The sequence below is a fragment of the Megascapheus bottae genome, chromosome 6, assembly GCF_031878675.1.
Source record: "Megascapheus bottae isolate mThoBot1 chromosome 6, mThoBot2.hap1, whole genome shotgun sequence".
Classification (NCBI taxonomy): domain Eukaryota; kingdom Metazoa; phylum Chordata; class Mammalia; order Rodentia; family Geomyidae; genus Megascapheus; species Megascapheus bottae.
Window position 1 is genome coordinate 42,689,508 of NC_143514.1, and position 13,138 is coordinate 42,702,645.

The window sequence follows — 13,138 nt, forward strand, 5'->3', positions numbered from 1 at the left end:
AATAGTAATAATAAAGTAAAACAAAAACAAATCTGGAAAGGCACAGAAAACTAAGTAAATATATATACATACAATATTACACTAGGGCATAAGGCATAGTTCTGCAGGAAATTATTCTATACATAAGTTATCTAAATACAGCCATCTGCCCAACTCATTCCAATTCAGCAACAACAACATCAAAAAAATGTTTCTTTAGTTTTTATGCCCTAGGGATAAGGAAGAGAGCCAAACAGTTCGTACAAAGTTCCATAATACATTCAAATCATCTAAGAGAGTGTCCTATAGTGTACTAAAGCACTAACTGGAGTTTTCATATACAAACCACTAAGTAGAATAGGCTTCTATTCACTGCAGTGCCTCGATTATCACTGCATTGCCTCTATTGTCATATATATATATATGATCTTTTTAATTTTTTTAAATTCTAATGCTCGTTTTTTTAAATAAAAATAAAAAGCAGCTTCAAGCTAAGTGCTGGTGGCTCATGCCTGTAAATCTGCTCAGGAGGCTGAGATCTAAGGACCACAGTCCAAAGCAAGCCCAGGCAGAAAAGTCTATGAGATTCTTATTTCCATAAACTATCCCCAAAAATCTAGAAGTAAAGCTCTGGCTTCAAGTGGTAGTATGCTAGCCTTGAGCATAAAAGCTCAGGGACAGTGCCTAAGCCCTAAATTCAAGCCCCAGGACTGGCATGAGAGGGAGGGGGTAAAAAGTAATTTCTTCTTAACATACACATTTGGGGAAATATATGAACATCTGGCTTCTGTGACAATGACATACCCTTCAAAAAAAGCTAAATACAATAGTATTTGTTAACTCGATAGTATATACTAATATATTTTATAAGACAATTCACAAAACATTAATTTGCATATGACACTACAAAGAAGAAAGGAAATAGAGGACTTTAAAGAGCTTATGGTAATGCTTTGCATCTAGAGAAGGCTTAGCAAATGATACTAAAAAATAAAAACCTGAGCCGGCATGGTGGCTCACACCTGTAATCCTAGCTACTCAGGAGTCTGAGATCTGAGGATCAAGGTTCAAAGCCAGCCCTGGCACAAAAGGACCTGAGACTCTTATCTCCAATAAGCCTCCAGAAAATGAGAAGTGGGGCTTGGCTCAAGGGTAGGGTGCTAATCCTGAGCTGAAGAGCTCAGGGACAGTGTGCAGGTCTAGTTCAAGCCCCATGACCCACAAAAATAAATAAAATTAATAAAATTTAAAAAATAAAAATAAAAACCTGAGTTGGTCTGATTTGGTTTCAAAATGTTCAAATTTGGGCTAGGAGAGTAGCCTAGTAGTAGAATGCTTGCCTAGCACACACGAAGGCCTGAGTTCGAATTCTCAGTACCACATACACAGAAAAAGCTGGAAGTGGTGCTGTGGATCACGTGGTAGAGTGCCAGCCTTGAGAAAGCCCAAGGACAGTAGTCAGGCTCTGAATTCAAGCCCCATGACAAAAAAAAAGTTCAAAGTTCAACTCTAGAAATGCTAGAACTCAATGCTGTAAAAATAACAGCAAAGAATATAATCTATTTAAATCTCTTTTTCAATCTTAAATACTTTAATATTCAACTTAAAAATTCATAATCCTATTAGATTTAGGACATTCATAAAATTTCAAAACTACAATTATTTACATGGAAATGGATAGAGCTAAGATTTAAATTTCTGGCTATTGACTAAAAAAGAAGTATTGATCAAAAAATGCCGCACATAAAAAATGAGTTTAGTAACCGAGGTAGGTGGGTGGTTTTAGAATGCACATATTATTTACTAGAACATAGTAATAAAAGGTAATTTAAAATACCTTCCCTTAGAACATTATGAAGATATGACAAAAGGCAAAAACTTTATTCTTATACAAAGACAACTTATAATAAATGCATGTATTAATAGGAAAATAAGAGGCTGGATCTTTAAATTCTTTGAAGAAGAAAAAAGACTTTCAAGAAAAATTGCCCAAATAAATCAAGATACTTTATGAGAATTCAAAATTGTAACATCTCAATATACTTTATGATACTCTATAATAAATTATTTTATACATTTACATTATTAGATTTCACCAAATTTTACTTTACAAAATAAAATCTTTAAATTTATTCTTCCTTTCCATTTCTATCATCACCTCCCTACTTGAAGCTTTCATTCATTGTCATACTCCTGGAAGGTCACAACAGACTCCCAATAATAAACTGCCCTTTCTAGTCCTGAACGCATAAACACAATCAGGATATTCACTTAGCTGGGGTCCTTGAGAGATTCTTGAAAATAATAAAGACCAATAATCTTCTAATTTGCCTATTTTAAGTAGCATTAAACTCTGTGAACTATTTTCCATATGAATTTAAAGTATCTATTGTTTATAAGGAGTCATTTTGGCCTAGATAAACTGGAAATGTAACATAGACATAAGAATAGGTACCACAAAACCACAGTGTAGCAGAAAGGAAATCACATTGTGTTTCACAAAACTCAGTTCTGTGGCACTTTTCACCTGTGTCAGTCAGCCAATTAGCAAATATTACTAAGGTTTATATTCAAGATGCTATGAAGGAAGGAAAAGAAAAACACCTGATCTCTAACCCCAAAATGTTTATTTTTTTTAGTTGAGGTAATAATTTACAAAGGATTCGAGGATGTCTCATAATGATCCTTCTAAAGCAGAGTTCAGTTTATTTTCATAATCTATCCATTAAATATTGTTAAGCATTAATGTTAGCTAGAAAGCTATTAGCGAAATAAAACACTTAATCATATTCTAACTAGTGAAGTCCGTGAACTTCAAATAATTCAAATAATTGAAATTATTTTATTCAGTAAAATTACTTTAGTCTGTAAAAGCATCAGCTGGGGTAAATAAAGAATCAAACCCATGTTTTAATTACACCTTACTCTCAAAACTTTTCTTAATTAAAATATTGGGTCATGGGCCAAGAGTTTGGCCTAGTAGTAGAGTGCTTGTGTAGCATACATAAAGACCTGGGTTCAATTCTTTGGTACCACATACACAGAAAAAAAAAAATGCTAGAAGCGTTACTATGGCTCAAGTGGCAGAGCTCTAGCCTTGAGAAATCCCAAGGACAGTGCTCAGGTCCTGAGTTCATGCCCCAAGACTGGCAAAAAAATTGGGTAACAAAAATTACTTATACAAGGAGAAAGAAGAAAAAAATAAATAATAAAATAAATTTTAGAAGCCTAACTAAACTATTGAAAACATAATGAAAGGCTACAAAATTTTTAAGGGTAAGATTTAATTAGTATACTTAAAGCAAAACAACTTAGTAGATAATCTTCTTTTTCTGGTTTATCTTCTTTTTTATTTCTCCTTTATTTTTCACTTTTTTTTTTTTTTTTTTTTTGCCAGTCCTGGGCTTGAGCTCAGAGCCTAAGCACTGTCCTTGGTCTTTCTCAAGGCTAGAGCTCTACCACTTGAGCCTCAGCACCACTTCCGGCTTTTTTCTATGTATGTGGTACCGAGGAATTGAACCAGGGTCTTCGTGCATGCTAGTCAAGCACTCCACCACTAGGCCAAACTCCCGGCCCCTATTTTTCACTTTTTAAAATTATGGCCAGGCAAGGCGGTTCACACCTGTAATCCAAGCTATTCAGGAGGCTGAGATTTGAGGATCAAAGTTCAAAGCCAGCCTAGGCACAAAAGGACCTGAGAGTCTTATCTCCAATTAACTTCTAGAAAATGAGAAGTGGGGCTTAGCTAAGTTTAGGGCAGTAGCCTTGAGCTGAAGAGCTAACAGACAGCACTCAAGCCAAGTTCAAGCCCCATGACACACCAAAAAAAAAAAAAATATATATATATATATGTATATATATATACATATATATATATAAACTAAGTTATTCAATACTGTTTAACTGTCTTTCCACAAATTTATTCAGAGGTTTGATCATTTATTTTAGTAGGGCAATGGTGTAAGCTGGAGACAGAGATAAATGAGCAAGAAAGTATATCACAAATTAAAATTCAGCAACAAAGTACTTAACCTTTGACCACTGTGTTGACAATAGTTTTATAAATCAGTAAAGTATTATTAACTTGTCGTAATACTAGAAAAGCACAAGCATCCAATGTATCTCTAAATAATTAGCTTGTTTGATACGGTAAGAAAACAATACCAGCTCTTTATAAGTAGTACCTCAAGAGGGAAATCCTTTATGCTGACATCTACAAAAGATTGGCAGTAATGAGGATCCATGTAAATCAAACTGTCATCTACAAGGACAAAAAAGAAGACAAGTAATTCAAAAAACACCTTATTATTACACTGCTTACAATCCAATTTCTATGTAGAATAGCTGAAAAAAATTCTAGGAGTAACAGCTTGGCAGACTGATATTCATTGACAGAAGCATAGGTTTGCACAGGATAGATTAACTTTTGCATAATCAAATATGCTTGTATAAGCAGAATTTTTATAAAGTGATGAGACTGTCATTTAATTTAGGAAGATAAAATTACTTTCACAAACACACAATTATATCGTACAGTTTGCATATGAAAAATGTATTGCACGTCTTTATTCTGACAGGAAAAACATATTACTTGTCATTTTATCATCAACTAACACTACTAAAACTGCTAAAAAGTAAATATGTAAATAGCAACTGCCAGAACGTGGCAGCAATGTCTTCTAAAAGTTTAGTGAAACCAATAAATTATGCCTTGTTTATGCAATAACAGAAATTAAACATACATTTTTAGAATCCAATTATCTTGTGGGCCAAATGACAAATGAGTGGCTATGGTAGGACTGATGAATGTATAAGGTACTCATTTTTACTCTGTTAATCATCCTGCTTCCCAGATGATCTCATATTAACTTCCTGACTTTTAAAAGAAAACGATGAAGAAATATACTTTACTAAATCACTAACCTTGGAATCCAGCAAAGTAGTATGACTGTTTCGGTTTGCCACCAATAATACCCACACAGTATTCAAGGCTTAAGACACCCTGCCAAAAAGAAAAAAAAAACAGGTTTAGACTGAGACAAATAATAATTATTTAAAACAACAAATTTGTAGTAGTAATAGTAGTTTCCAATTTTTCTACTAATAAGTTATTATTTTTATTATATTTGCCCCATATTCTACAGTCTTCTAAACTACCTTCCTTTTTCTCTAAATTACTCAGGATTAATTTGGCTAATTCTGACCAGCATGTTGACCTACCACACTGAACTATTTTGTAGCAAAATACTGGTGGTTCACACCTATAAGCTTTATTCCTCAGTGTGCTGAGATCTGAGGATATGGTTCAAAGCAAGCATGGGTAGAAAAGTCCATGAAACTCTTATCTCTAGCTAAGCACTAAAAAAGCAGAAAGTAGAGCTGTGGCTCAAGTGCTCGGGCACTAGTACCTAGCAGAAAAGCTCAGGGACAGCACCCAGGCCCTGACTCCAAGCCCCAGGAACAACACACACACAAAAGAAACAACTATTTTGTGTCAAGAAGAAAAAAAAAAACACACATTAAAGTAATAAAATTCATGCTAAAGCCAAAACACTTGGCCTTTGGTTAATTAGTGCAGCCTGTCACCAACGCAGCAGTATTTTAATCAGGTTCTTTCTGTAGTGCTATGGCTTTAACTCAAACTTTGTCCTCGCACGAGCTCTTTTGCTTAAGGGTAGTGTTCTATCACTTGAGCCATGGTTCCACTTTTTGGTGGTTAACAGGAAATAAGAGTCTCGCAGACTTTCCTACCTAGGCTTTCTTTGAATACTGATCCTCAAATCTCAAACTTCTGAGTAGCTAAGATATAAGCATGAGCGCTGATGTCAGACTATTAATTGGGCGTTAAAATGCCAAAATTAGTTCTCAGATCTTATAGTTCGCATTAACTGAGTCTTAAAATCACAAACTGGAAAGTACTGATTTTACAAACTTTTCCTGCTTAAACATAAGAGTGATGAAAACATGGGGCTGGGAATGTGGCTTAGTAGTAGAGTGCTTGCCCAAAATGCACAAATCCCTGAGTTCCATTCCTCAGTACCACATACACAGAAAAAGCCAAAAGTCGTACCTTAGACTACTAAATATTCTAAACAAAGTTGAGCCAAATAATCTAACTTTTAGAAAACATGTTCAGAAGAATCAATGTCTTATCAATAGTTCTTGCATTAATTTTCACATTATAAAATACTACTAATGATAAATATGTTACAAAATTCCTAAAGCATTAAATGGTTATAATGTTCCCTTCTTTTAAATGAGAGGACGTAATTCTTCAAGACAGAATGTGTGTGTGTGTGCACGTATGTTTGTCTGTCTCTGTGTGTGTGTGTGTGCGTAAAAATTATGTTTAAAAAAATGACAGGATGTACTAAAATCTATTGGTAACAAAATGAGAAAATAGATAGTTCCTGACATAAAAAGGTCTACCTCAAAATTTTTCAACTGTAGTGGTGCAAAAGCTACATACATTCATTCAAAACCATATTCTTGACATTTGGTAAGTTAGGAGTACTAACTATGTTCTCAACTTCCAATATTTTCAAATTACAATGGCTTGTTGGAATATTACCACATTATAATTTAACTTTAATGGCTGTAAAACATTGAATTTTATAAATAGAATATTTTCCCTTTAGCCCTTCATTACACATATTTAAATCTGAATTATTTGAATATTTTGTCCCCTCCAAAATTCATGTCCTAGACATCAATTTCCAATGCAAGTGTTGAAAAGCAAAAACTTTTAAAGGTGTTTTAATCATAATGGCTCTGTTCTCATGAATAGGTTGATGTGACTGTACGAAGGACTGGAAGGAGTGTTCACACTAAATGAAAACATAGCAAGAAAGCTCTCAATAAAGGCTAGCTAGTGCCTTGATCCCAAACTCTCTAGTCCTTCTATTTATTTATTTAGGTGGTATTATGGTTTGGACTCAGGACAATGCACTTGTTAGGCAAGAGCTTTACTAAGCCCTCAGGTATTCTGTTACAGACAAATGACCCTTTAAAGAATGAGCTTATACATATTCAGTCTTGTAAATATATCAGGAATGGGGTCGGGAGTGTGGCCTACTGGTATAGTGCTTGACTAGCATGCACAAAAGCCCTGGATTTAAAGCCCTTGGTACCACATATACAGAAAAAGCCAGAAGTGGTACTGTGGCTCAGGTCATAGAAAGGTAGCCTTGAGAAAACTCAAGGACAATGCCCAGGCCCAGAGTTCAAGACTGACAAAGAAAAAAAAAAAATCAGAAGTTTTTTTTGTTTTTTTTTTTAAAAAGGAGAACTGCAACTGAGAGTGAAACAAAATAGCCATGTTAGATTAAAATCATAACTAACCTGAACTAGCTAAAACTAAAACATAAAGATAAAACTTCACCAAAAACATACAAGTATTTAACAGCAATGGAGTTATTTGATATCAAAGATTCTACTGATTTCCTTTTAAATAAAAATCCTTACAAAGGAAGCAATCTGATCAGCCGATAGAAATTTGTGTCCAGGGACCTGTGAGGAAGTGAAAGTTCTAAGTCTCTCAAAGCTGAACAAAGAAAGAAAAAATTATAGCAAGAAACATCACTGAGTCTTCTCTAAAAAAAGAATCAGTCCAAGTAATAGAAGAAAGCATCTGTTCCTGACATCTATATTTTGTTTTCACCAGATGACAGCAGATTTAGCAAAGACCATTTAAAAGATTAGGAGCCAAAATGCCATTACATATAAAAGCATATCTCTGGAAACAAGGAACACTTTTCTGTTCCTAAAAGAGCTTCTTCACCGTTATCTAAGAGTGAGAATTTATTGAGCTGTATCTATAAAACAATAAATAAAACTAGAGTAATCAGTCAAAGAAGGAAGTCTTAATTTTTCTTGCTGAAGAATATATTGAGTTTTCCTCATTCTAAGTCCTCACAAAAATAAAAATAAGTATATAAACCTCTCATTGTAAGAGGTGATAAAGCACACACTAAATTTCTTTCTTCCTCATAGAATGTGGAAGAATGCCAGGGTGAAATCATCTCTGAAATACTGTGAAATTACTTTGAGTAATAAGTGTGAAAGATCAAACTGAACAGTGAATTTTAGCCTATTAATGTACATTAGTTTGAAGGAAAATGCACCTGCTGAATATACAAAAAAAAAAAGGAGTAAAAAGGAAGAGATTAAAGTAAAGACAGCACAAAAAGGAAGGAATATACACTGATTTTTTTTTTTTTCCTCCCAGTCCCAGGGCTTAGACTCTGGGCCTGGGCGCTGTCCCTGAGCTGAGCTCTTCAGCTCAAGGCTACCGTCCTACCCTTCCTTATGCCACAGCACCACTTCTGATTTTCTAGTGGTTAACTGGAGGTAAGAGTCTCATGGACTTTAGTGCCTGTCTGGCTTTGAACCATGATTCTCAGATCTAAGCCTCCTGAGTAGCTAGGATTACAGGCATGAGCCACACCTTCTGGCTACACTGATTTTTTTTTAACTATTTCTTTTTTCAGACTTTCTCACTTCCAAGTGAATATCTTTTTTTCCTCTCTCCTTCCTATCATTCCTAACTGTAATTCTACAAGAGATTTCATTGCTATGTTTCCATATATGCATACACTGTTCAAATTCATCCCTTTTTAAATCTTTATCCTCTATTTCTTCTTTATTTTACAGCTTTTACTGGTTTGATTATGTTACTTTCTTTTTTTTTTTTTTTTTTTTGCCAGTCCTGGGCTTGAGCTCAGGGCCTGAGCACTGTCCTTGGACTTTCTCAAGGCTAGAGCTCTACCACTTGAGCCTCAGCACCACTTCTGGCTTTTTTCTATATATGTGGTACCGAGGAATCGAACCCAGGTCTTCATGCATGCTAGGCAAGCACTTTAACCACTAGGCCAAACTCCCGGCCCTGATTATGTTACTTTCATACATACATACATACACATACATATGTATAATATATTTCAATTATGCTCACCCTATCATTACATTAACTTTACTTTTTTTCTTGACCAACCACTTCCTCTGGCCAAGCATAGCACTTACCATGTAATTGAAATTTTAAAATGTCTTAACAGTCACTGCTCTCTAATTTTAGTAGATTACTATGTGAACCAAGTTAGTAGACACTGAAGGAACATCTTTATTTATTTTTTTTTTTTTTTGCCAGTCCTGGGCTTGAGCCCAGGCCCTGAGGCCTGAGCACTGTCCTTGGACTTTCTCAAGGCTAGAGCTCTACCACTTGAGCCTCAGCACCACTTCTGGCTTTTTTCTATGTATGTGGTACCGAGGAACCGAACCCGGGTCTTCATGCATGCTAGGCAAGCACTTTAACCACTAGGCCAAACTCCCGGCCCTAGGAACATCTTGAAAAACTTGAAAAACAGTAAATGATTCTGCTACCAGTTTGTTATCTGAGCCTGACAGTATCAGTTAACCTGTTTTTTAATTCTATTTTATATTTAAAAATAAAATAAAATCCTAGTGGCCCAGACCTATAATCCTAGCTACTTAGGAAGTTGGGATCTGAGAATCATGGTTCAAAGGCCATCTGGTCAGTCAAGTCCCTAATACTCTTATTTCCAATTGACCACCAAAAAGCTGGAAATAGAGCTGTGGCCCAATTGGTAGAATACCAGCCTTGAGAGAAAAAGCTAGGGACAAATCCCAGGCCTGAGTCAAGCCTTAAGATCAGAATACACACACACACACACACACACACACACACACACACACACACACGGAGGGAAGGAGGGATGGAGAGAGGATAGGACAAGAAAGGATGAAAGAGTGATAAAAGAGAGGGAAAGAGGGAGGGAGGGAGAAAGAAAGGAAAGAAAAAAGAAAAGAATACCTAAGCCAGGTATAGTGACTCACACCTATCATCAAGTCAGAAATTGAGAAGATCACAACTCAAGATCAGCCTGGACAAAAAGACTCCATCTCAACCAATAAAAAGTTAGGAGTGGTATCACACATTTTTCATCCCAGCTACAAAGGAAGTATAAATAGAAGGATCATGGTCCAGGCTAGCCTGGGCAAAAAAGCAAGACCCTATTTGAAACACAACTAAAGCAAAAGTGCTAGGGATATGGCTCAAATAATATTATGTCTGCTGAGCAAATACAGGTTTTGAGTTCAAAGTCTCATACTGGGGGTTTGGGAGAAAGAACAAACTAAAATACATATTTTTAAAAATCACAAAAGGGTAATAGAATTATACCCATATTATATATGGTGAATATTGTCGCATCTGAGTCTCATTGATCAGCTACAAAGATTCAAAGGCTTTTCATTGTTTCAGAGAACATTACACATAGACACACACCTATCTACTTGATCTTGCAGTAGTGATTAAAAATCTCTTAATGTCAAACTTCACAATGAACAACTAAAATCATCAAAACATTACAACCCTTCTGTATTTTTCATATTAGCCAATACTGTCTTTAAAAAAAAAAAGCACTCCTTTATACCTTCATGAACTCCAGGTAGTCTGTGTTGGTTCTTTCTCCACCAAGTCTAACAGGAACTAAAATAATAACAGCTTTGTCATCACCATTACCAGATGTCATTGAAGCACTTTGTTTATCAATTACATCAGAACTGTAAACTGAGAAAACAACAATGAATGTGTGTCAGGTATTATAAAAAGTGGTTTTTCACATACATTTTTACCCCACTTCCACTCCCTAACACTGCTGGCCTGTCATCTTATCTCTAGCATCACTATCAAAGTATCAAGCTAAAAATACCTGCTTCATTCACATCATATTATATATCAGTGGAGGTCCAGCAGTAACCAAAACAGAAAAATCCCTGCCTTAATTGAGCATACCCTCTAGTAGGAGAAAACAGACAACAAAAAATAAAATGTAGCTGGGTGCCAGTGGCTCACACCTGTAATTCTAGCTGCTCAGGAGGTTGAGATCTGAGGACTGCAGTTTGAAGCCAGCCCAGGCAGTAAAGTCCATGATGCTCTTACACATAATTAATCACAGAAAAAGCTGAAAGTGGTGCTATATATAGTTCAACTGGCAGTGTACTAGCCTTCAGCAAAAAGAGCTTAGGGACAGCACCCAGGCCCAAGTTCAAGGCCCAGACTCAGAAAAAAATATATTAGGACTATTAAATATCAATATGTTAGAAGACAAAAATTAGTTAACAGGTAACTTGCAAGATTTTTTTTGTATGTATATGGTAGTTACTAGGATTTCAATTCAGGGCTTTCAGCTTCCTGAATAGGGACTGTATTTGCAGCATTTTGATATAAGCAAACAGATTATGAGAGTATCATTAATAAAGATAGAGAGGAATGGAGGAAGGGACAACATAGGAACTGAGAATTCACTTTCAGAGACCATCAGTTTTAGACACCTGTCAGGCATGAAAAGAGAGAGGCTGAGTAAGTAGATAAAAAGCTAGAATTTGAAGGGCTGGGAATTTGGCCTACTGGTAAGAGTGCTTGCCTAGCATGTACAAAGATTCCTTGGCACCACATACATAGAAAAAGTCAGATGTGGTGTTGTGGCTCAAGTGGTAGAGCTCTAGCCTTGAGAAAGTCCAAGGACAGTGTGCTCAGGATCTGAGTTCAAGCCCTAGGACTAGCGGAAAAAAAAAAAAAAAGAATTTGAGAAGGGAACATGAATGGATCTATAAGCTTGCACGCCACCAGTATACAGACAGTGCTGTAAAACCATGATACTGTTTGAATTCAAATCAATGTAGACAGGGGAAAAAAAAAAGACAGGAAATACAAAAACTAAACATTTAAACATGTTTAGAGATCAGAAAATTAGTAAAAACCAATAAAGAAGGCTATAAAGGAATGGACAAAGAGGTAAAAGGAAAGCCTGAAGAATAGTGTTCTAGAAATCAAATAAACAAAAAAGCAGTAAGGAGATATAAGTCATCAATTGTGACAAATGCTTCTGACAGACTACGTGATGTGAAATTGAAAAGTGACCACTGGGTTTAGAAAGATGAAATTATTGGTAAGAGCAATTTAGTACAGTGGTAGATGTAAGCCTAATAAGTGAAATAATTTAAAAGAAAATAAGATTTGATAGAAACAAATATAGACGAAACAATTTCAAAATAATCTTATCTGAAACTTATACTCACACTTTGTCAGTTTAACTAAACTCTGCTTTTCCTAGAAGAACTGAATGGCAAATTCTGCTGCTTTTCTTCCAGTTCTCTTCAAATTTAGACTATGATATCAAATGCTCTGTTCACTAGCTTCTCTCTCAGCGTTTACCTAATCCAAAGCTATAAAAAAAGCCACAACAGTTTGGCCCAATAAAATGTCTCTTTACGCTCTACCTTCTCTCAATACATATTTGTTGATAGGTTGCTATTCATTTAGGTTTACATGATTAAGCTCAATTATTTTTGTATTTTGCCTCCACCTCTATTATTTGTGAAGGCTATGACACAGTCCAGCAATGATTCTCCAAATGAGTCTATCTTTCCTGTTACCTTAGTAATTCAATCATTAATCTACAAAGAGAAACAAATCATAGGGTGACATCACCAAGCAAATTCTTAAGTGTAATACTCAATAGTAGCATATTAAAATGTTATGGAGGGCTGGGAGTATGGCCTAACAGTACAGTGTTTGCCTAGCATGCAGGAAGCCCTGGATTCAATTCCTTGGTACTACATACAGAAAAGGCTGGAAGTGGTGCTGTGGCTCAAGTGATAGAGCACTAACCTTGAGAAAGCTCAAGAACAATGCCCAGGCCCTGAGTTCAAGACCCAGGACTGGCAAAAAAAAAAAAATGTGATGGAGAAGCTGGATGCTGGAGCTCACACCTGTGCTATTCAGAAGGCTGAAATTTGAGGATCCCAGTTCAAAACCAGCCCAAACAGGAAAGTCCATGGGACTCTTATCTCCAATAAGCTACTCAGAAAAGGCCAGACCAGTACCTAGACTGAGTTCAAACCCCAGGACCAGCACAAAAAGAAGAAAATGTTATGGAGAACAGAGGGGGGAAAATAGACTAATTCTAATAGACTAGTGCTAAGATAATAATAAAAGCTTAAAGTTCATACAAAAATCATATTTTTAAACTAAAGTATATGATTAATGTCTTTTTATTAGATAGATCCAAAATCGGGAAATCAAGTTAAGGTCTATAATATAGAAAAGACAGGACCTAAATTAATGAAAACAAAGAGA

At 35.6% G+C, this 13,138-nt stretch overlaps 1 protein-coding gene across 8 annotated transcripts in view; it reads right to left on the minus strand.

Annotated features, from left to right (window-relative positions):
• The window catches only part of Atg4c (autophagy related 4C cysteine peptidase), a 57,224-nt gene that overhangs the window by 13,429 nt on the left and 30,657 nt on the right, over positions 1-13,138 (minus strand). For all 8 annotated transcript variants that reach the window (XM_090334704.1, XM_090334703.1, XM_090334699.1 and 5 more), the window contains exons 7-9: positions 10,431-10,567; positions 4,903-4,981; positions 4,164-4,240 (exon numbers count right to left, since the gene is read on the minus strand). In XM_090334704.1, coding sequence (XP_090190830.1) covers positions 4,164-4,240; positions 4,903-4,981; positions 10,431-10,567 — 293 coding nt within the window. The remainder of the gene's footprint in view (positions 1-4,163; positions 4,241-4,902; positions 4,982-10,430; positions 10,568-13,138) is intronic.